The 23,183-nt window shown below is 40.4% G+C and overlaps 1 protein-coding gene across 2 annotated transcripts in view; it reads right to left on the bottom strand.

The window, feature by feature from the left end:
* KIAA0319L (KIAA0319 like) overlaps positions 1 to 23,183 on the bottom strand; it is a 78,876-nt gene that overhangs the window by 53,908 nt on the left and 1,785 nt on the right. Inside the window, exons 1-2 of one of the 2 annotated variants that reach the window (XM_075195480.1) lie at positions 15,508 to 15,638; positions 3,245 to 3,411 (exon numbers count right to left, since the gene is read on the bottom strand). In XM_075195480.1, coding sequence (XP_075051581.1) covers positions 3,245 to 3,411; positions 15,508 to 15,623 — 283 coding nt within the window. In that variant the 5' untranslated portion in view covers positions 15,624 to 15,638. Of the gene's footprint in view, positions 1 to 3,244; positions 3,412 to 15,507; positions 15,639 to 23,183 lie in introns of those variants that run through there. The other variant, XM_075195481.1, reaches the window with a different exon arrangement.

Here is a 23,183-nt window from a genome sequence, read left to right as displayed (position 1 = left end):
TAAGTAGAAGAAACAGTCCCAGAGTAATATAGACTAGCCTACAAACGTGTATGATGCAGCGCTACAAGACACTAGCAAGTACTGCACCTTTATACCAGCTAAACAGCCATTGGAACAACTGGAACTATTCCTCATCATGGCATCAAATCCCTTCTAATTGATTCATTGCTGAATAATGCCTTCATATGATCGAAGAGTACACATACAGACAACAATTTCAACTGTGACTGAAATGCTAAGGCTCAAGCAATCACCTGCGGAGTTGCTGTTGCTTGGAGTTGAATATTTTAAGGTAATATATGATAAGCTAAGTAACCAACAATGTCTATTAGCAAAATAAAGTTAAAAAGATGTTTACAGCAATTAAGTTAATTAGATGATTACAGCAAGTAAGTGGGTGTGAAGGGTAAGCGATTCCATTCTTGCTAGATTATATCTTACATGTAAGCCCTGGTAATACACCAATCTACCCATGCAAGGAGCAATTTCTCTCATCTATAACTGAATGACTAATAATGTCAGAACAAGTCTCAGCTGGAGTCCTAGGCTACTAAATTTAGATTGGCCTGACTGGTGAGGAGTCCAAAGTCCCATTTTTGGACTGCACTGTGTAACCAATGCTGAAGATAATCTGGCGGGCTGTGATGTTGACATCACTGGCCCTTTACTTGGCACCATCTCTCCTGTCATGGCACATCAGGCTTTATAGTACAGATGTCAGGATGGTCTCACACGCCCCCTCCCTGAGGGTGGCTCTGACCTGATTACACTTCATATACCAATAATGGTGATGTGAGGTGACAGGGAATGTGTGCAATGCTAGAATTTGGGATGATTCACTTGCTGGAAAATATTAATCCTTAAAATATCAAGTAATTTTTTAAGTAGGCAAACTATACCCAATTCATTGAGGTTATATTTTACTTATCATTGGCTTGAGTCAGCCAATTTAAATTCCATTCATCGCAGGGTTTACAATGTCAATAGATATAGGCCAAACTGACTATACAGGATCCCAAAAGCATCCCCTCGAACAAATCAGTGAATAAGAAGCTGTGATATCAATTATTTTCTGGCTAAAGCAGAAATATAGAACAATAACTGAGCAAAATGTAATAAAAGGTCATTATTTACAACAGGGGTTGGAGCATAATGCTGCATGTGACCAGAAGTGTCTGGTCTGGCATCAGATAATACTTATTATACTCACTGTTTCTGAACAGCTATTTGCCCTAAAACCAACATGCATGATGCCACTGAACCACGAGAACACAGGGACTGGACAGGGAAAACGCTGTGGAGCAGTTTGCACAATTTGTAAATCAAGTGAATTAAAATGGCTGCAGGAGCACAAAAAAAAAACAGCAAAAAGATTATTATTGAGCAGCCCCACTGTACTGAGAAAGGGAGCAAGGCAGCATCTAGGAAACAGGGAACAGTGAGCATAAGGAGCCTGAGCCTACGCTGTCTAAGGTACTGAAGATTATAAAGACCTGTCACACCTTCCTAAAAACTAGCATAGGGGAGTTAAATATTTGAAGGCTTTGAGGACACAATCTACAGAAACTAGAACAGAATATCTGTGGTAAATTACTTTCAATGTGGCCCCTTAAATGATGGCCGTACATCACTTTCCCGATGGTTCTTGATCTTATAGCGACATCCAAGGCTGATATGGTTGATATGATTAAACTGTAGGATCTACCATGGTGGAATTTTTTTCTCTAACAATTACCCCTCTGCAAAAGTGAATGTAGTGTGGAATTGTTTAAGTGTTATCTGCTGGGACTATTTTTTTTCATAGTTCAGTGCTTTTAAACAAAACTTCAGGGAATAGAAGTATTTTCTATCCAGGGAGTGTTCTGCTAAAGGGCTGACTATGTGCAGGTCCTAGTTCTGAATCACATAGCAAATTGTTGGAGGCTAAAAAGACATATTGTATATTGTAAACATGAGTTAAGAGATGAAACAAACTATTCTTTGCAAAGCATATACTTTCTGGAGCAGGACAAGCAAACTAGCAACTAGTTTCCAACTTATTTACGCTCTGCTCAAGGTGGCACAGTAAGAGACAGTAAATGTATAATGCATAGTGTTTTTTCAGAAATATATAGAACAACGTCTTCTTTTGAATTATCTGCTCTCTGGGAATGTGCGTCAGGGATATAATTACCCTATCTGACTGGAGAGGAAAGAGCTTTGCTAGATGCTGACGTAGTGGAATATAAAATTAAAGCTGCTTCTGCCTCTAGAAAAGGTTCTGGGCTATATGTGCTGCAGGAATGACAGAGAGACCTCTAAGGTGTCATGGGAACAGCATTCCCTATTCACTTCCATGTTATGCAAAGCAAGTATATGTCTGCGTATCTACACTTTAGAATGACATTGTTGGTTTGGTCAGAAACGAACAGTGTTCTGTGACGCCCACAAGTTATTTTTTTTTAACAAATAAATTTTTTATTGATTTTTAAAAAAGTTTTCCAAAACCCACAAGTTACTTTGTCCATAACAGGATGATATTTTTGCAATCAAAATTAGGGAGTGTTGCGCAACTGCAATTGTTTGTCATGTTCACCTGACTGCTTCTGGCTCTTTCATAATGCAAGGGATAAATAATACACTAAATGTAATATTCTTTACTTGACACAAGCAAGAGAATAAGGATATTTGGGGGTAAATGTATTACGTTCCGATTTTTGCCATTCGTCCGAAATAGACTTGCAGAAATCGGAACTTAATACATTTACCCCTTGGACTCATTTATTATTTATTGCATTTAGATGAAAATTTTGCACTGACCCACAGCAACAAATCAGACATTCCCTTTCATTGTCGGACTTGCTCCAAGCAATAAAAGCTAACTGATGATTGGGTACTGTGGTTCAGTGCATTTGTTTTCACTAAAACCCCATGCTGTTAACAGAGCCCTAACTTAATATGCCACTGACTCCTTTATTCAAAGCTATTAAAATTAATTTGAATTTGGCCCAATATATTAATCCAAGGTTTCTTATACATGCTTTAAATATACAACACTGCACAAATATGATTTAATTTTGCCATATAGTTTTTATTAGAGGGTATGCATGTACCCACTTTAATCATTTTCCTTGTTAAAGTGTTTTGACTAGCAGTGAAAACACCAAAATGAAATATTAACATTTTTAAATATTAGTAACTACCGGATATATGTAAATGATGCTATTCGCTATATACTGTGTGTGCATTCAGGTAGAGGATTCACCTGTGATGGAGAATAAAACACTCAGGCATGTCAAGGAGTAGAACAGGTGTAGTCTTGCTGTACAGGTATCCCGTCTCCCTCTGGGGCGTTTTGGTGTCAGCAAAAAGTCATAAGACGGCAATTCTGTAAAGTGCTCTTCCATAGTGTCTTTGTCTGAAGCTTTGAGTCTGAGAAAGCAGGAATACAAATAGAAATCAAACTGAGCTTCTGCCTTGGCAAGATGAAACATTCAATGAAGCACTTGCTGACTCTTAATGTTTTATCATCAACATTCCACAGACAGCTACCTACTTTACTTGTTTTAAGTATATGGACACAAGTCTCTGGTGGGTTTAGCAAGCCAATGAATGGAGATTGCCCCATGAGAAAAGATGCACACATTTCTGCAGACTTTAGAGGGTTAACTATTTCCTGTGAAAAAAAGTGCCTGCTGCAGTCTTGCTGAAAAGGAACAGCTGGTTATTAATGAGAGATTCTCAGGTGATCACATTCTATATAAAACATGTAGCTACAGCCCAACAGGATGTACTTTTGTCAGTCTTTTTAAATAAATATTAAACTCACATTTCTGACAGTATCTACAGGACATGCATTTAAAGGAACTTTATAGTAAAACAATAATCATGCTAAAAAGCAATATACATTCTGTATCATTCTTCTTTGTTAGGGAGTAGAAAGGTAGACATGTTGAAAAGGCTGTTGTGTGCAAAAGCCTTGCAAGTATCCAACCACATACCATCAACTGTTCCCTATTACACCAATCTATATGACTGTTTTTACACTAGGACTAGCCTTACTGATATAAAATGCAGACAAAATAGTTTTCAGTGCAAAATACCTAATCTTATGTTTTAGCAAATATTTACAGGCAAAAAAGTGCACACACTCAGTGACACTTAACTAGGTACACCTGTCGAAGTCGTATAATTGGATGAACAAAAGTATATTGGTTAATATTGTTTTATTGGTCGACGTGGCATACGGCGATCGCAAGGTAAAATACGCACGTACACACTCGCATTACAACATTTAGTTATTTATATAACTCATATTCATATTGGTTCCATTACACAGTCATTTATGAGCAGATAGTATTTAGTTTATTATTAGTTTATATAATATGATTATATGTACACTTCAGTGTTATTTAAGGTTCAGGTTATAGGAAAGGGGTCATGTCTAGTATCATATTAAACCCCTATTCATCAGCAGCTGTCCGGTTCATTCGGCGAAGAGATAGCACATTGCATACTCAAGTTATTGTTGTTAGGGAATAAACCTTTAATATGATGCTGACTGTAAAATGTTAATGGACTTATTTTAATTGGAGTTTTGGCGGGAAGAACAGAGCTCATCCCCTGGAGAGATGACCCCCACCTTTGGATTCCTTAGATTGAACCAGCCTATGACCTGTTTACCCTGGACCCATCTGAAGTCTGGACCTATAGAAGCAAGCCACGTCATCTCTATTGTTCACTCTGTAACACTGAAAGTATATATAATCATAGCTGCACCCCCACTAGCCACAGTCTACTCTGACCACAGTATTCTAAACAGATATACTGTTCACTGGGTCCCGTGGGAGTGCAGCGAGCGCATGCGATAGCAGCGGTATGTATTTATCTTTTGGTATTGGCTGTACTGTACTGTACTGTATTTTAATATAATAATATATTGAACTGTTAACTTTTTACATCTGCTAAAAGAAATCACTTTGTCCGATGGAAACACAATACGATCGCCTATGCAATGCTTATTTGAAAACGATAAAATTACTTTAATACACCTTCCTTGCAAATATCTAATTAGCCAATCATGTGGCAGAAACTCAATGCATAAAAGCATCCAGACATGGTCAAGTGGTTCTGTTGTCATTCAGACCAAGCATCAGAATGGAGAACAAATGTGATCTAAGTGACTTTGTCCTGGAATGATTGTTGGAGCCAGATGGGGTGGTTTGTGTATCTCAGAAACTGTTCATCTCCTGGGATTTTCACATACAATAGTCTTTAGACTTTACAGAGAATGGCACGCAAAACAAAAAAACAAGGTGAGCATCAGTTCTTAGGGCGAAAATGCCTTATCAATAAGAGAAGTCAGAGAAGTGTGACCAGACTGGTTGAGGCTTACAGGAAGGCGATAGTACCCATACATTACAACAATGGTATACAGAAGGGGGTCTCTGAATGCACACGACTCCAGTCATCAGAAAACTGAGACTAGAGTGGGTGAGTGCACCAAAACTGGACAGTTGAATATTGGAAAAACAATGCATGGTCCGATGAATCTTGATTTATGCCGCTACATGCAGATGGCAGTGTCAAAATTTGCCACAAACAACATGAATCCATTGAACCATCCTGCCTTGTGTCGATAGTGCAGATTTGTGGTGGTGGTGGTGGTGTAATGGTGTGGGGAATGTTTTCTTGGCACACATTAGGCACTTTAATACCAATTGAGCATTGTTTAAATGCCACAGTCTACCTGAGTATTGGTGCAAAACAAGTGCATCCCTTTATGGCCAGAGTCTACCCATCTTCTAATGGCTACTTCCCACAGCATAACACACCATGCCAGAAAGCACACGTCATCTGAGTTCAGTGCACTCCAATGGACCAGAAACCCTATGGAATGTCTAGAGCACATTATTGAATCAATACCACAAAGAATGTTTGGGAGAAAAAGGGGGTCCTACCTAGTATTATAAAGGTGTATCTAATAAAGTGGCTGCTGAGTGTAATATATGCAAATAATAAATAATAATAATAATAATAATAATAGTAATAAGTGAAAAGATTTTTAGACTTTTAAAAAGTAAAAAAAAAAAAGTATATGTTTACTTCCTAAATAAAGACTTTACATAGAATATGATAGTAAATTGTATAGCAATTCCATCAAACACATTTTTAAGAAACCAAATGGTGGCAAGGCCTTTGTACTACATAATCGCTGATGTTTCTTACATCAGATTCCTTCATCTTCTGTAGCATGTGAAAGAAATTGGTCTAGGTCTGGAAATACCACACTAAATCATGAAACAGGCGAACATGTGAAAGTATAGTCAAGCGGTAGAACAGAAACTGCTAAAAGTTATAGCTCAAAAAATTAGACAAATAAAGTTTTGTGATGGGACAATGGTTTTATTAAAGAAGTCATTTGCTACACTTTTTTTTATTATTTACATGATGGTTTCTTGATCAACTTTTAGCTCCATTTCTACAGGGCTGACAAGTAGGGGCCACCATGTAAGTTTCAAAAGTTGTCAGTGGGAAGTAAGCTCTGAAAGCAGCATGTCTAATGGGGGGAACTGGACTTGGAGTAGAGTAGTTATTTAATATGTAAAATTGCTGCATGCGTCACATTTAAAGTCAAATGCTTTGAAAACCATATTTTCCATTTTAATAAAATGTCTTACTACTGGTGTATTTAATACATTCATAACACTATGCATTACTGGTTGTAGACGTGCCACAGTCCTTAGTGTTGCAAATCTTCTTGTCTGCAAAAAGACAATACTAAATCCAGTTACAACAAGCACAGTTACCTTAGGGTAATGCTTCAAAAAAGTGCCCCTTTAACAAATAACAAAACCAAACCAATGCAGATAATATAGAGTGCTACTGTTATGCAGAGGTGTCACTCAGCACAATTGGTTTCCGTTGGTCTGTACCATGTCTATATCCATACATATATGCATCATAAAACACATTCTAGAACTCAAAATGGGTTGAACGTGTACATTCGACAAACAACAGTTTCACTTCAGTAAATAACCTACATAGCAAATGAACAAAATGACAGCCACAGTAGATCGGAGCCATTTGATGCTAACCATGACAACATCCTATAACATAAAGAAGCATTAGGGAAACCAGTTAAAATGTATTTAACATAAAACCATGGTGCATACTGTACAATTGTCACGGGCACTAGGAGTCTTTACCCAGGGATCACCAGATGGTAGGCTTACCAGAGCAATGTAGATGGTAATAGGGTACTCTGGTAGCTGGGTGATCACGGAACATGAAATGATGGCCGATGAGATGCTCAGGAAAGTCTATGACTAGCAACACTGGTAATAATGAGGTAATGATACACAAGGAACTGTATGGACAAGGACACGTGAAGGTAGTCAGTGGTCTGCGATAGCAAGTTGTACCACTGCTATGGTGAGGAGGAATGTCCAACAGAAACAAGGAGGTGATGCGAGTCAGCGGTCTGCGGGTAGCAAGTTGTACCGCTGTCTGAGTGAAGGAATGGAATCCAAGTGGAGGTATCCAGGTAGTCAGTGGTCTGCGGTAGCAAGTTGTACCACTGCTATGTGAGAGGATAATGGAACAGGTGATACCGGAAACAGGGATCAGTGGTCTGACATCAGCAAGTTGTACCACTGCATATATATGTGAGGAGGTGCACGGGGGAAGACTGCAACACAGGATATACACAGGCACCTTATACACGATCCACAGTAATATGCACAATATAGGTATATATATATGTAAATGACTGATCAGGTCTGCAATCTAGAAAGTCTCTTGAAGTAGTCCAGCACAATGATAACACAGTCAATGATGGCAATAGACTCAGCGGATAGCAGACTGCAGAGAGAACCAAACCCAGTCCAGCAAGATATGCAATACACAGCACAGTCAATGAAAAGTATGCATACCGTGGTTCAGCAGTAGCAGTCAGATGGGATTGCAGCGGTACCTGAGCGGCTGGAGGCCGACTGGATAGGAAGTCCCTGGATAGGAGAAGCAGCGGTCTAGCAGGTGCAGCGCACAGGTGAGTAGACCGACAGGGACACGAATCCACAGGAGTCAGCAACACGTGGAACTGGACTCATAGGAAACCCAGGAGAATGGAGATGATCCAGCAGAGGGTAGTAGAAGAGATACAAATCCAATGCTGACAGGAGGGTAGAGGCCAGTGGAACACGTGAAGGCGTGGAGAGTGGATCAGCAGGAGATGGACGATAGCGCTGAGCACAGCGGCAGGACTCAGCAGCACACGGAGGTAACCAGTAGCAACCACAGGAACCAACAGCGATGGGAAACAGGAGTGCAGCGCAGGGCAGGAGCTGTAGATCACTAATTGTGTAGCAGATGGTAATGAAAAGCGGCAGTCTCGAGGAAGTCACAGCAAAGATGAGATGAGAGTGTAGTGCACGGAGGCAGCGGATAGTAATCAGCTGGCAGTCACGATGTTTAACACAGGCGAGTTGCAAGCAGGAGACTGTAGTGCACAGAGGCAGCGGATAGTAGACAGCTAACAGACTTGATGAGAAGCAGGTGAGTGAGGTAAAAGCTGGAGTGCACGGAGGCAGCGGATAGCAATGAGCAAACAGTCACATTGATATAAAATAACGTTGAAGTGGTGTAGAAGACTGTAGTGCACGGAGGCAGCGGATAGGAATCAGCAAACAGTCATGATGATAAAGTTGATGGTAGAAGTGGTATGGAACCACAGTAGTAGAAGTGGTTTGGAAACCACAGGAATCAGCAGCACTGAATACACAAATAATACAGGAACCCCTTCAGAGACTCATGAGGAATGAGACTCCAAGATCAGGCAACGTGGTAGTGACCACAGGTGCTTAATATAGGGAGGTTGCCTGATCTGCCAATTAAGTTAAAGGGGTATACACTGAAGTATAGAAAAGGGCTGCGCATGCGCAGACCCTCAGGATGGTGGACGGCCACGGTTCCTAAATGTCCGGGAAGAGGCACTCACGGTCCGGTGAGTGACAGTACCCCCCCTTTTAAAGGTGGGCACAGAACGCCTGGAACCGGGCTTGTCCGGATTTTTGGAGTAAAACTTCTTCAAAAGGGCAGGAGCATTAAGATCTTCAGCTTTGATCCAAGAGCGCTCTTCAGGACCAAAGCCCTTCCAATGAACGAGGAAGTGGAGGACTCCTCGCGAAATTTTTGCATCTAGTACCTCGGTAATCTCAAAATCCTCCTCCTGATGGACTTGAACTGGCTGCGGAGCTGAGGGAGGAGTTGAAAAACGGTTGATAATAAGAGGTTTGAGCAAAGATACATGGAAGGCATTAGAAATCCGAAGACTCTTAGGAAGAAGGAGTTTCACACATACTGGATTGATAACTTGAATGATCCTATATGGACCAATAAAACGAGGGGCGAATTTCATGGATGGAACCTTCAACCGAATATTTTTTGTGGATAACCAGACACGATCTCCAATTTTTAGTGGTGGAATAGCCCGCCTCTTCTTATCAGCGAAAGATTTATATTTGACAGATGTCTTCTTCAAACAGGTTCTAACCTGAGACCAGATATTTTTAAAGGTCTGACAAACAGTCTCCACCGCAGGAACTTGGGTGGGCGGGAGGGCAGGAAATTCCGGAAAAGACGGATGGTGACCGTAGACCACAAAGAATGGAGTTTTGGATGATGACTCATGGTACATGTTGTTATGGGCGAACTCAGCCCAAGGGAGTAACTCTACCCAGTTGTCTTGATTGGCTGATGAAAATATCCTTATAAAAGTCTCAAGATCTTGATTGACACGTTCGGTTTGTCCATTGGATTGTGGATGGTAAGAAGATGAGAGTGCTAATCGTATGCCCAAGGTTTTACAAAGGGCTCGCCAGAATCTGGACACGAATTGTACTCCTCTATCAGACACAATCTCAGATGGACATCCATGGATACGGAAGATCTCTTTAATGAAATGTTCAGCCAGGATAGACGAGGAAGGCAAACCAGACAGAGGGATGAAATGAGCCATCTTCGAAAATCTGTCCACTACGACCCAAATAGTGTTATGGTTCTTACTAGGTGGTAAGTCGGTAACGAAATCCATACTAATATGGGTCCATGGTTTGGACGGAATGGGTAGTGGTCGCAGCAACCCTGCTGGGGTTCTGCGGGAGGATTTGAATTGCGAACATAATTCACAGGAAGCAATGAACTCTTTGACGTCTCTCCTCATTGAAGGCCACCAGTAACTTCGAGAGAGGATCTCAAAAGTCTTGTGTTCACCGGCGTGTCCAGAAAAACGAGAGGCATGGAACCACGAAAGGATTTTCCTCCTTAGAGTAGGAGGCACGAGGGTCTTCCCAAATGGTAGCGTTTTGGTGGATGAAGCAGCCAGTGAGATACATTTGGGGTCTAGAATGGTATGGTTGGAAACCTCTTCTATATCAGAGGACGTAGCAAAGGCTCTAGATAAGGCATCAGCTTTTTTGTTCTTGGCAGCTGGTTTGAAGGTAATTATTAATTCAAAACGGGAAAAGAAAAGAGACCATCTTGCTTGACGAGGGTTCAAGCATTGGGCAGACTGGAGATATGACAAGTTCTTATGATCCGTGAAGATCGTCACCGGATGGCGAGCTCCCTCCAACAAGTATCTCCATTCCTCTAATGCGGCTTTGATAGCCAGTAATTCCTTGTCTCCGATGGTATAATTCTTCTCTGCGGGTAGGAGACCCCGAGAATAGAAGGCACAAGGGTGGAATTTTTGCTGTTCCGAGCGTTGGGAGAGAATAGCTCCTAAGCCCACATTAGAGGCATCTACTTCTAGGAAAAAAGGGAGTGTCACATCAGGCTGACGAAGGATTGGAGCCGAAGAGAAGGACTCTTTTAATGTTTGAAAGGCTTGAATAGCCTCAGTAGACCATTGCTTAGGATTAGCCCCTTTACGAGTCAGGGCCACAATAGGAGATGCAATGGAAGAAAAGTCTTGAATGAAGCGTCTATAGTAATTGGCAAAACCTAAAAAACGCTGGATGGCACGAAGAGTAGTTGGCTGGGGCCAATGTAGTACAGCATTTACTTTGTCAGGATCCATCTTCAGACCAACTCCGGAAACAATATACCCCAAGAATGGAATCTGGGGTAATTCGAATGAACATTTTTCTAATTTACAGAACAATGAATTTTTCCGTAGCCTGGAGAGGACTTCTGCCACATGTTGGTGGTGAGAAGGCAGGTCCTGTGAAAAAATCAATATGTCGTCCAGGTAGACGACGACACATACATATAATAAGTCCCGAAAAATCTCATTGATGAAGCCCTGAAAAACAGCGGGGGCATTACATAGCCCGAAAGGCATTACCAGATATTCGTAATGCCCGTCTCTGGTGTTAAACGCCGTCTTCCATTCGTCACCGGAACGGATTCTGATTAAATTGTAAGCACCACGAAGATCCAACTTAGTAAAAATACGGGCTCCCTTAATGCGGTCAAATAGCTCAGTGATCAACGGAATGGGATACCGGTTCTTGATAGTAATGGCATTGAGTCCACGAAAATCTATACAAGGGCGTAATGATCCATCCTTCTTTTTGACAAAGAAGAACCCAGCTCCAGCGGGCGAGGTGGAAGGTCGAATGAACCCACGCTGGAGGTTCTCCCGTATATATTCAGATGTAGCTTGAGTTTCAGGTAACGAGAGTGGATAGACCCGGCCTCTGGGAGGAGTCTTGCCAGGAAGAAGATCAATCGGACAATCCCAAGAACGATGAGGAGGAAGACGTTCAGACTGAGCTTTATCAAAAACATCGGTAAATGAAGCATATTGAGGAGGGAGTCCCGGTGAAATAGCTGAAATGGAAGCTTGCTGTACCTTGAGAGGAATGACTTGGGAAAGGCAATGATGGTGACATTCAGGCCCCCAAGACGTGACTTGAGGGGTGCGCCAGTCAATCTGGGGAGAGTGACACTGAAGCCATGGAAGGCCTAGGACAATCGGACTTGTCGTAACAGGAAGAATTAAAAACGATATCTCTTCATGATGCAGAGCACCAATCTGAAGGGTTACTGGAGACGTACTCTGGGTGATGAGACCGTTGATGAGACGTGATCCATCGATAGCCGTCACAGTAATGGGAGTTTTTAAGGTAATCATTGGTAGAGACCATTGATTAACTAACGATTTGGAAATAAAATTTCCTGCTGCTCCGGAATCAATCAATGCCTGTGACTCAAAGGTCTTGGTAGCAAAGGAAATAGTCACATCAAAAGCGCAGACTTTAGATTTCATAGACGATGGAGAGGACTCCAGGGACCCTAACTTCACCTCTCCAGAACTAGTTAGGGCCTGGCATTTCCCGATCTCTTAGGGCAGGAGCTGAGGACATGAGTGGAATCAGCACAATAGATACAGAGTCTATTCTTGACTCTTCGTTTCCTCTCCTCAGAAGATAACTTGGAACGTCCAATCTCCATGGGAATCACAGCGGGTGACACTGGACGAAATTGAGGGTTAGAGCGAAAAGGTGCTTTAGCAGAAGTCGTTTTCTCAGCCTCTCTTTCACGAAATCTCATATCAACACGATGGCATAGAGAGATCAAATCTTCAAGTGACGAAGGAAGCTCTTGGGTAGTCAGTGCATCTTTAATTTTATCGGAAAGCCCCTGCCAGAAGGCGGCAACTAGGGCTTCAGTGTTCCACTGAAGTTCAGAGGCTAAGATCCTAAATTGAATGACGTACTGGCCTACAGTATGAGATCCTTGTCGCAGACGGAGGATGCTGGAAGCAGCGGAGGTCACACGACCTGGTTCATCGAACACACTTCGGAATGTAGAAATGAATTTGGCACTATCTTGTAATATTGGATCGTTCCTCTCCCACAGAGGGGAGGCCCAAGCCAGGGCTTGTCCTGAAAACAAAGAGATAAGATAGGCCACTCTGGAACGATGGGTAGAAAAATTTTGAGGTTGGAGCTCAAAATGGACTGAACATTGGTTAAGGAAACCCCTACAAGTTTTGGGGTCTCCATCGTACTTTGACGGAGTAGGCAGGTGAAGCGTGGAAGCTATAGACACCTGGGATGGCAATGGGGAAACGGAGGAAAGCACAGGAGCTTCAGTAGTAGCTGTCACAGTCTGTCCAGATGTTCCTTGGGAGGTTAATGACTGATAACACTGAAGTAACAGCTGTTGGCGGGCATCCTGTTGCTCCACACGGCTAACCAGATGTTGCAGCATCTCTTTGGCGGTAGGTTCCACATCTGGGTCTGTCATGGCCTGATCTTACTGTCACGGGCACTAGGAGTCTTTACCCAGGGATCACCAGATGGTAGGCTTACCAGAGCAATGTAGATGGTAATAGGGTACTCTGGTAGCTGGGTGATCACGGAACATGAAATGATGGCCGATGAGATGCTCAGGAAAGTCTATGACTAGCAACACTGGTAATAATGAGGTAATGATACACAAGGAACTGTATGGACAAGGACACGTGAAGGTAGTCAGTGGTCTGCGATAGCAAGTTGTACCACTGCTATGGTGAGGAGGAATGTCCAACAGAAACAAGGAGGTGATGCGAGTCAGCGGTCTGCGGGTAGCAAGTTGTACCGCTGTCTGAGTGAAGGAATGGAATCCAAGTGGAGGTATCCAGGTAGTCAGTGGTCTGCGGTAGCAAGTTGTACCACTGCTATGTGAGAGGATAATGGAACAGGTGATACCGGAAACAGGGATCAGTGGTCTGACATCAGCAAGTTGTACCACTGCATATATATGTGAGGAGGTGCACGGGGGAAGACTGCAACACAGGATATACACAGGCACCTTATACACGATCCACAGTAATATGCACAATATAGGTATATATATATGTAAATGACTGATCAGGTCTGCAATCTAGAAAGTCTCTTGAAGTAGTCCAGCACAATGATAACACAGTCAATGATGGCAATAGACTCAGCGGATAGCAGACTGCAGAGAGAACCAAACCCAGTCCAGCAAGATATGCAATACACAGCACAGTCAATGAAAAGTATGCATACCGTGGTTCAGCAGTAGCAGTCAGATGGGATTGCAGCGGTACCTGAGCGGCTGGAGGCCGACTGGATAGGAAGTCCCTGGATAGGAGAAGCAGCGGTCTAGCAGGTGCAGCGCACAGGTGAGTAGACCGACAGGGACACGAATCCACAGGAGTCAGCAACACGTGGAACTGGACTCATAGGAAACCCAGGAGAATGGAGATGATCCAGCAGAGGGTAGTAGAAGAGATACAAATCCAATGCTGACAGGAGGGTAGAGGCCAGTGGAACACGTGAAGGCGTGGAGAGTGGATCAGCAGGAGATGGACGATAGCGCTGAGCACAGCGGCAGGACTCAGCAGCACACGGAGGTAACCAGTAGCAACCACAGGAACCAACAGCGATGGGAAACAGGAGTGCAGCGCAGGGCAGGAGCTGTAGATCACGAAGTGTAGCAGATGGTAATGAAAAGCGGCAGTCTCGAGGAAGTCACAGCAAAGATGAGATGAGAGTGTAGTGCACGGAGGCAGCGGATAGTAATCAGCTGGCAGTCACGATGTTTAACACAGGCGAGTTGCAAGCAGGAGACTGTAGTGCACAGAGGCAGCGGATAGTAGACAGCTAACAGACTTGATGAGAAGCAGGTGAGTGAGGTAAAAGCTGGAGTGCACGGAGGCAGCGGATAGCAATGAGCAAACAGTCACATTGATATAAAATAACGTTGAAGTGGTGTAGAAGACTGTAGTGCACGGAGGCAGCGGATAGGAATCAGCAAACAGTCATGATGATAAAGTTGATGGTAGAAGTGGTATGGAACCACAGTAGTAGAAGTGGTTTGGAAACCACAGGAATCAGCAGCACTGAATACACAAATAATACAGGAACCCCTTCAGAGACTCATGAGGAATGAGACTCCAAGATCAGGCAACGTGGTAGTGACCACAGGTGCTTAATATAGGGAGGTTGCCTGATCTGCCAATTAAGTTAAAGGGGTATACACTGAAGTATAGAAAAGGGCTGCGCATGCGCAGACCCTCAGGATGGTGGACGGCCACGGTTCCTAAATGTCCGGGAAGAGGCACTCACGGTCCGGTGAGTGACAACAATATTACACAAATATTGTGCACACGTTGATGCACATAAACAAGAGCCCTGTATGTCGCATTGTGCTAGTTAGTGAAGTCTGACAAAGCAGAACGTTATGGACATACTGTCCAAGATGCTTGGCATTTGGGAGTTTTTTTGGATAAGGGGTTTTCCACAATTTAGAGCACAATGTCTTACTCCTAGCTCCGGTCTTTCCGTACTACGCATCTGGTATTGTCCTCATTAAATTGAATAGTAGTGCTCCTCACAGTGATTGTAAGAGGAGGCACTTATTCATCATGTCTTTGTGTAAGACAATCACTTAGTAGCAGCAATTATTTCCTTTTTTTCTCGGTCACATGCTGGTACTGGCCTATTTCTACATTCACAAGGAAAAGAAGTTAAAAACAATCATACACAAAAACGATAAACAATGTTTACATACCCATCATCGTTACAACTAGCCAAAGAGGGACATATAGGACTCATGCACAAGCAGCTTCTCAGATACGTTCCAAAGTAAATCACTGGCGAAATCGTGTGACAGAGAGATGCATTCATGTCTATGACACAACACCTCTGCTGCCCACAGAGAGAACAATAATATACGTGCCTCAGACCGTGCCGGAAGAGAAATATATTGTCTTCATTTACTCCTCCAGGCAGCATATATTACTACTGTCTATATAAAACAGAAAGAAGATAAGATACTATCTATGGAAGGCACACCTTATACATAAGGCTTATAACACTGACTACATAGGGTAAATGACCACAAAAGGAGCTTTCCCTTAAGTAAATTACTTTGCCTTCAGTTATGGATCTGAGAAAATAAACACACATAAAAATACATTTTATTGGTATATATTAAAATCATTAAAAAGCGAAATATTAAATGTTCACTCTCAAGACTTATTGCTACATAGAACAGTGCTGGGCTTTTGCTTTGTAATCTGTACAATATGTATACTGGTACAGCAGTTCCTATACAGAGTGTACACACTAGCACACAAAGGACAACAGATTATCTGTCCAAGGAGAGAGAGATCTGTGCCAAGTAACATGGCATCAGTCCAATCTGCTGGTTTTATCCTTGTGCACTAAGCAAACTCTGTGAAACTAAATAAAAGCTAAGACATTATTTTCTGATTAATGGCTTAAACGACATAATAAGAAACAAATTACAATTTCATATGTATGCAAATAATCACTTTTTCATGAACAATATAAGAACATTAAAAGATTAGAATATATTTTGTATGGTAGCTGTAGCCCCATTGCTGCCTGAACATTTCCACCTAACCTAGATATTTCTGTTGGAGGGGAGTGAGACAAAACCCATTCATGACATGTGTGACTCCCCAGTCTCCATCCCACAAGATGACTCACTAATATTATATCCTCTCAGTTAGTAAAGCTTAAATTAGTAACAAAAGGGTACTCTTTAAACAACATTACTATATATTATTTAAACAAAAAAAACAAACATATATGCACTTCTTAAAAGTCATCAAGATTTTCCCTTTGCTATTGGCTAAAAAGATACATGGTTTCAGCTAAAGTAACACTATGGAATTGGAGACATATTATAGATTTTCTTAAACAAATGCCACTGCTTGTCAGGAAAACAATGGGTGGTAGATTCAAAGAATATGAATGTCACCCCCATTATAAGAGTCAGCAGCCAGTAACACAGACTTGTGAAATAGTTAATATTTAAATATAAAAATTAAACAAACAAAATAGTGGTGTCAGATTATTGGAAAGCAGCAGCACCTATAAACACCCTTAAATGGTAACTACCATGACATAAAAGGAGAGTAGCCTGATCTAGGTAATGTGGCTATAGTTGAATACTTCTACCATCTCTCTACTACTTACTTTGCAATAGTCTTGTACCCATCCCCAAATTTGTGCCTCTACTTCTCCATAATCCCATCTCAGATTTATTTGGAATACTCTTTCATCCTAATTTTGAATGTTTTTTTGTTTTTGAATTTTTTTTGGGGGGGGATCTCTACCCTGCTTTAGGACCTGATATAAAGAAGGATATTTATATTTACAAAATAATTGACAAAAAGTATACACTAGTTTCTTACTCAGGTAAAGTTAATTAAATACATGTGTGACTTCTGAGAATGTATTCAATACTTTGTTGATCAGGCTATGGAATAGAAGTTATACTGGCCTATTAGAGGAACTCTGACCAAACAGCCATGAGTAAAATTTGGGTGAGGGTATTTGCAAAGTCTGTTTTTAAGGCCCAGTCACTGTTACGGAGAAACCTGTTAGCTTAGTAAAAGCCGGATAGATAAGGTTTTGGTTTTCAGGTTTTGTTTTCATAATCCCCTGCATGGGAATATCTGCACCTTTTTCCTATCATCACCTATTAATAAAACTAACCACGTTTTAATTAAACTTAACTGTTGGTCTCTACCTGTGTTTCCTGTTTGAACTGGTTTAACTCAGAAGACGACAATCACTGTGGGGATCATTCCTCACAATATCATTTTGAATATTTGAATTTTCTATGTGGAATACTAAGAAATGGGTGAAGTTGTAAGTGAATGAATTACTAATACATGTAGCAAAAAACTTGGCATTTTTAATGGAATAACAGATATACATTACCAATAGAATTAACAATACTTGTTTAAGATATGAGTATCTGGATGTCTTACAAATGAATTGCAGTAACTCTGAAATGATTAATCCTATTTGATAGAAGCTGATCACTCACTATCTTCTTAGGTGTCAGAGTCCAGTGGTGTCATACAAATAAAACTTACTGAATGCTTTGCTCTTAGGGCTAAAGGTGATGGATTACTAGTAGCAGTGACAATATATTTCAGCTATAGAACAAGTTTTTGTAATACAAGTATTTGTGCATTACTTTATCAATTCTCTTTAAATAAACACTTCACCCATACATTTTAAAAGTTACAAGGAACATTTATAAAAAATCATCTGAAGGCTCCAATGTGCCACAGTTTTATTAATGTGTACCAACGAGCATTTTGCCATTTGTTCCCCCACTTTTAGCTGTAGCTCCTACTTACCTTCTGTAAATGCAACACTAAAGGTAAAGGTAATGGTAAAGGCTCTGGCCTCTTTACATACAAAGTACAAGAGACTTGTGTCTAAGAGACTTTACTTAAAAGTTATTATTCTTAAAAGTTGTTAGAATAATAAGTGGAACATTTTTCAATATATATTTTCTCTTTACATTAAGGTAGGTCTAAAAATAAAGCAAACATGTAGAGAAGTTAACTTTCTCCTGTAGAGTGACATGTGTTTGGCTAAACGTTTATAGAGGATGGTGACGTTAAAAGAATCCGGAGGTAAATAAATATATTAAAGGCCAGCAAAAGTAAAATATGAATTGATTAAATATGAAACGTAAACATGAAACATTTACAAATAAAGACATGAATAAAATTGCTGTTACTCTTACTGCTTACTGAAACAATGCTTTATTTCTCCTGATAAGTGATCAAATTAAAAGTTATTATTTAATGTATACTTTTGTAGGTCATAACATAAAGCATGGAAAAAGTAAAAAGAGATAAATTATTGCTTATTCTCCAAAAATATTCTAAAATGGAGAAATTGTTGATACCAGTTATAAAAGATTATAAATAACTGAATTATAGTCATATTTCAAACTAATTGCTTTCTTGAATTAACATCACACATGTCTTCAAACATCTAATCAGTCATTCAGCCTATTTTAATGTAACACAATTTAGTCAGGTTATAAGACCATTTCCAAGGAGTTGGTGTCCTCTTACTACAGTTGCAAATAATATTAAGAAGTTTAAAGTCCATGGAACTATAACCAACCTCCCTGGACACGTCTTGCAAGAGGAAAATCGACCTCAGATTAAAGAGAAGAATAGTGAGAATGGTAGGAAAAGAGGCGGGGAAAACTTCCAAAGAGAGAAATCTAAACTCCACAGTCAATGTACGTCAGTCTCTGATTGCACCATCCAACGCTTTTTGGGCGCGAGAGTTGGCTCCAAGGAATAAGACCCAGGAGAACCTCACTTTTGAAAGAACGATATAAAAATAAAATAGAGACTGGAATTTGCTAAAATTCATATTGACAAGCCACAATGCTTCTGGGAGAATGTCCTTTGGACAGAGGAGTCAAAACTAGAGCTTTTCGGCAATGCACATCAGCTCTATGTCCACAACAGAAAAATGAAGCTTTCAAAGAGAATAACACCTTACCTGCTGTGAAACAGGGAGGAGGCTAGGTTATGATTTGGGGCTATATCTAGCACTGGGTGCCTTGAATCTGTGCAGGATGCCATGAATTCTCAAGACTATCAAGGCATTTTGGAATGACACATACTGCCCAGTGTCAGAAAGCTGTGTCTCACTCGTAAGTCATGGGTCCTCCGACAGGAGGGTGACCCACCACACAAGGCGAAAAGCACCCAAGAATGGATATGAACATTGGCCTTCTATGAGCCCTAATCTGAATCCTATTGAACATCTATGGAAAGAGCTGAAACAAGCAGTCTAGAGAATGTACCTATCACACCTGAGACAGCTGGAGCAGTTTTCTCAGGAAGACTGGGCCAAACTACCTGTTGACAGGTGCAGAATTCTCACAAGTCGCTTGCAATTGCTGCTAAAGGTTAAGCAACACAATATTAGGTTGAGGGTCCCATCATTTTTGTTCATGTCATTTTCATTTGTTTTATTATTTAAAATATTCTGATAAAATTCAAATGCAAAGCCTGATTTATATGAAATAGAATCAGCAATGAATGGCAATTATCTGGGAACTTTTTTTGTAGTAGGGTACCAACAAATTTGTCAATGTCTGTATGCATGTAACAGTACCCATTCCATTACAGAATGTATGAAATTGCAAGTCCTGTTTACTTGCCAAAATGTCACTCTGCAGTATCTTTGATTCAGAGAATTCCCCACAAAATTGTACTATATAGTGAGCACTCTCAGTTTTATGTCCTGTCATAATAAGTAATGTAATACTTTTCAGAAGCTCCTAACTATTCATTTAAACATACAGATAAGTGCCTATACCTGTGGATCTGCTAATGTTACAACTTAAAAACATTTTCCAGGTTTACACCTTAAACTCAAGTCAAAAACAATGAAAAGAACAGGTGCAGTGGAGCTACTGCAAACCCAGTTACAATTCATTGGTTGTTAGTGAACAGGTGATGACAGGAGCTGTTAAGGCAAGCACAGGATACAGCAGTTACGACAGTTTTGGTGCCGCTGTGAAATAAATATTTGCCAAGTGATGGAAAACTTACGGTAGTTTTTGCCTTAGCACTTACATATGTGCTAAGGCAGAGCAGAAGAAACTTTGCCATGTATAGTTTACACAAGGCCAGGGAGCAGAGCAGAAACTTGAGTATTTTGTTTTTTATTAAAAGAACAAAATATACCGTTTTTGTACCTGTCATCTAGACAAAGAGTAGGCAGTCATTTACATTTATCCAAAATTCATAAAGATGCAGCATATCAATTTACAGAAATCAGTGACCATAATGAGGCAATTTGTGAGACATTGATTCCTAGTGATAGGGTGCAAATTCACGAATATTACTTCAGCTCACAAGCGCCCTTTAAGTCCCAAAGATGTCAACAGTCTGTGTTTGCATATAGAAATTTACTTCCACGCTTAGTACCATGGGTGGAAAAAACAACAACTTAGGAGCCAGCAGGATATTTGACAGAGTCAGGTGATATGCATCGGATGTCATTTAGAGAAATTACTCCCAAAGTTAAGTGTCAGCCATGCTCTTCACGTATAGGTATGGAAAGCTTAACAGATATATTTAAGTAAAATTATAATAAATTTATAAACGTAGCACCCTTGGCCAATTGTGTTAACTAGTATTATGATAACGTTATTGAATATTCATGCATCCAACACTCATGTCACCAAGAAGATAATGGTTACTAGAGATCGGCACAAAGTAATTCTCTAATTTACCAGTAAGTTATCTATTTAAAATGTATGTGTATGGTGGTATTTTCTTTAAAATTAATGAGGCCCTTGTAAAACATATACCTTTAAGTACACACTGCCCTTTCATTAGCTTTGTAGCTCTTAATACATGACATGAAACCAATCCAACCTAATCTTTCACCTGACTGGCATGGATAAAAGGCTGCAGAGTTCCTCTAAAGGCTGACATTTGAAACTGTGGTATTTGCACCCTGTTTACCCTGTATTTGCTGCAACACTAGAGTTTTGAAGTGTGTATTTACAAGTTTTCATTTAAATTCACTTTTAAATTGTCCATTATTTATACAGGAGTGGTGTTGTTTTGTATATATATATATATATATATATATATATATATATATATATATATATATATATATATATGTATATAAATAAAAGCTGTAAATGATACTGTATGTGAATTCTCAATCATAGACCAAAGTATTAAGTGAAATAAAAACAAAAAGATAACAATCAATATTGGTTAAGAATACCTATGTGTTATAAAATGGTTGTATAGTACACAGGAGTCCAGTTACAGTGGCAACTAAATTTGAGGTCATTTCTAGATGTTACAATGCATGAACATCTTCCTGGCTGGATCCTCCATTTGATTGACTGGCTCATGAATTCTAAATAATGAAGTCCACCTCTGTGTTATGTCACGAGCCATGGTGTCCAGGGTGGTGGCAGCATGAAACTCTGAGACTATATCAGCAGCAGAGGGGAAGAGAGGGCAGAAGTGCATATTTCAAGATTATGGTATCTGTGCATTAATTTGAAGTGCAAGACAAAATAGGCAAACAATTGCTTGTCAACCAACTGCAAATGTCAACCTGCTTGTTTCGTCAAAAATGGTCTAACGTGAGCTCCAGAACAGGATATCATAGTCGGGTTGTAGTCCATAAACCACTCATCACACCTAGCAATGCATGTTTGTAAGTTCAGTGGTGCAAAGAGCAGAGGCAAAAGACTACCGAGCAGTGAAGAAAGACAATATGATTAAATGAATCATCCTTCACCACATTCTTGACAAATGTCATAGTTTAAGTACATGCATTCCCTTAAAACATAAGGTGAAGGCCTAGTGATCATCTTTACCCCATGTTGCAGCATTTATTTCCTGCCGAGAGGGGTTTCATCCATCATGACAATGCTCCCATCACAGAGCATGTGTGGCTGTCCAATCGGTTTGATGAGCATGACACTGATGCTATCCATATATCGTCAAATTCTCAGAAACCAAATCTGAACAGAATCAAGCATTTCTAGGATATTCTGAAACTATGCTCAAGACAGAACTTCCCACCACCATTAACCAGGCATCAGTTCAGTGACTTTCCTATGGGAGAATGGTGCTCCTGCAAAAAAACAGGTCACACGTGGAGGCCCATGGTCCTATTAGGTGACTTTATATTGGAGTTTCCAATTTATGTCCACTAAGTATATATTGTCCAATATGTAAGAGATAAGGTAGTGACAGGTATTTACGGTGAGAGAAAAAATTAATTTGGTGATCAAATCCAGAAAGAGATGTAATGTAATATTGTGTAAAAAGCAAAGAGCGTATTTTAGTGTTCAGATTCACTGTGTGGAAGAGGTGGATGCAATTTCCATCTAAAATGCATACAGAAATTGCATCCAAAAGAAACACAAAAACACATTTTATAGCGGTATGTTGATGCAGACGCATCAAGTGAACGTTCATCACAGTCAGTTCCTAACTTACACCAGGAATCAATCATCCGCAAGTTTTGCGCCTCCTGACAGATGCACACACGTTTGAGTCTTAGTCTACATAAGTCGCATTTGCTTCGCCATGCTCTTACACACCTTCTTCTTCCCCCATTCTGCCTCATCAATCATAAGGGCCCTTAAATGGAAGATGTGACCCAGTCTACATATGGACACATAAGTAACTAGTGCTTTGTGGGCATAAGCAGAAGTAAAAAAGTGTATTATAGGCTGAAAATGCAATTTGCATCTAACTCTACATGAACTTCGTTTCCACCTCTCCTCTTGTTTACACACTGTTGTAAAATTTTCTTCCATACGTGACACTTAACGCAAGGAAGATGAGTGCATTCTCAAACCCAAGCCAAAATTTTTTTTTTCAATTAAAACAA

Source organism: Mixophyes fleayi, chromosome 2 (genome assembly GCF_038048845.1).
Source record: "Mixophyes fleayi isolate aMixFle1 chromosome 2, aMixFle1.hap1, whole genome shotgun sequence".
In the NCBI taxonomy this organism is placed as follows: domain Eukaryota; kingdom Metazoa; phylum Chordata; class Amphibia; order Anura; family Limnodynastidae; genus Mixophyes; species Mixophyes fleayi.
This window is presented reverse-complemented; position numbering and strand designations above follow the sequence as displayed.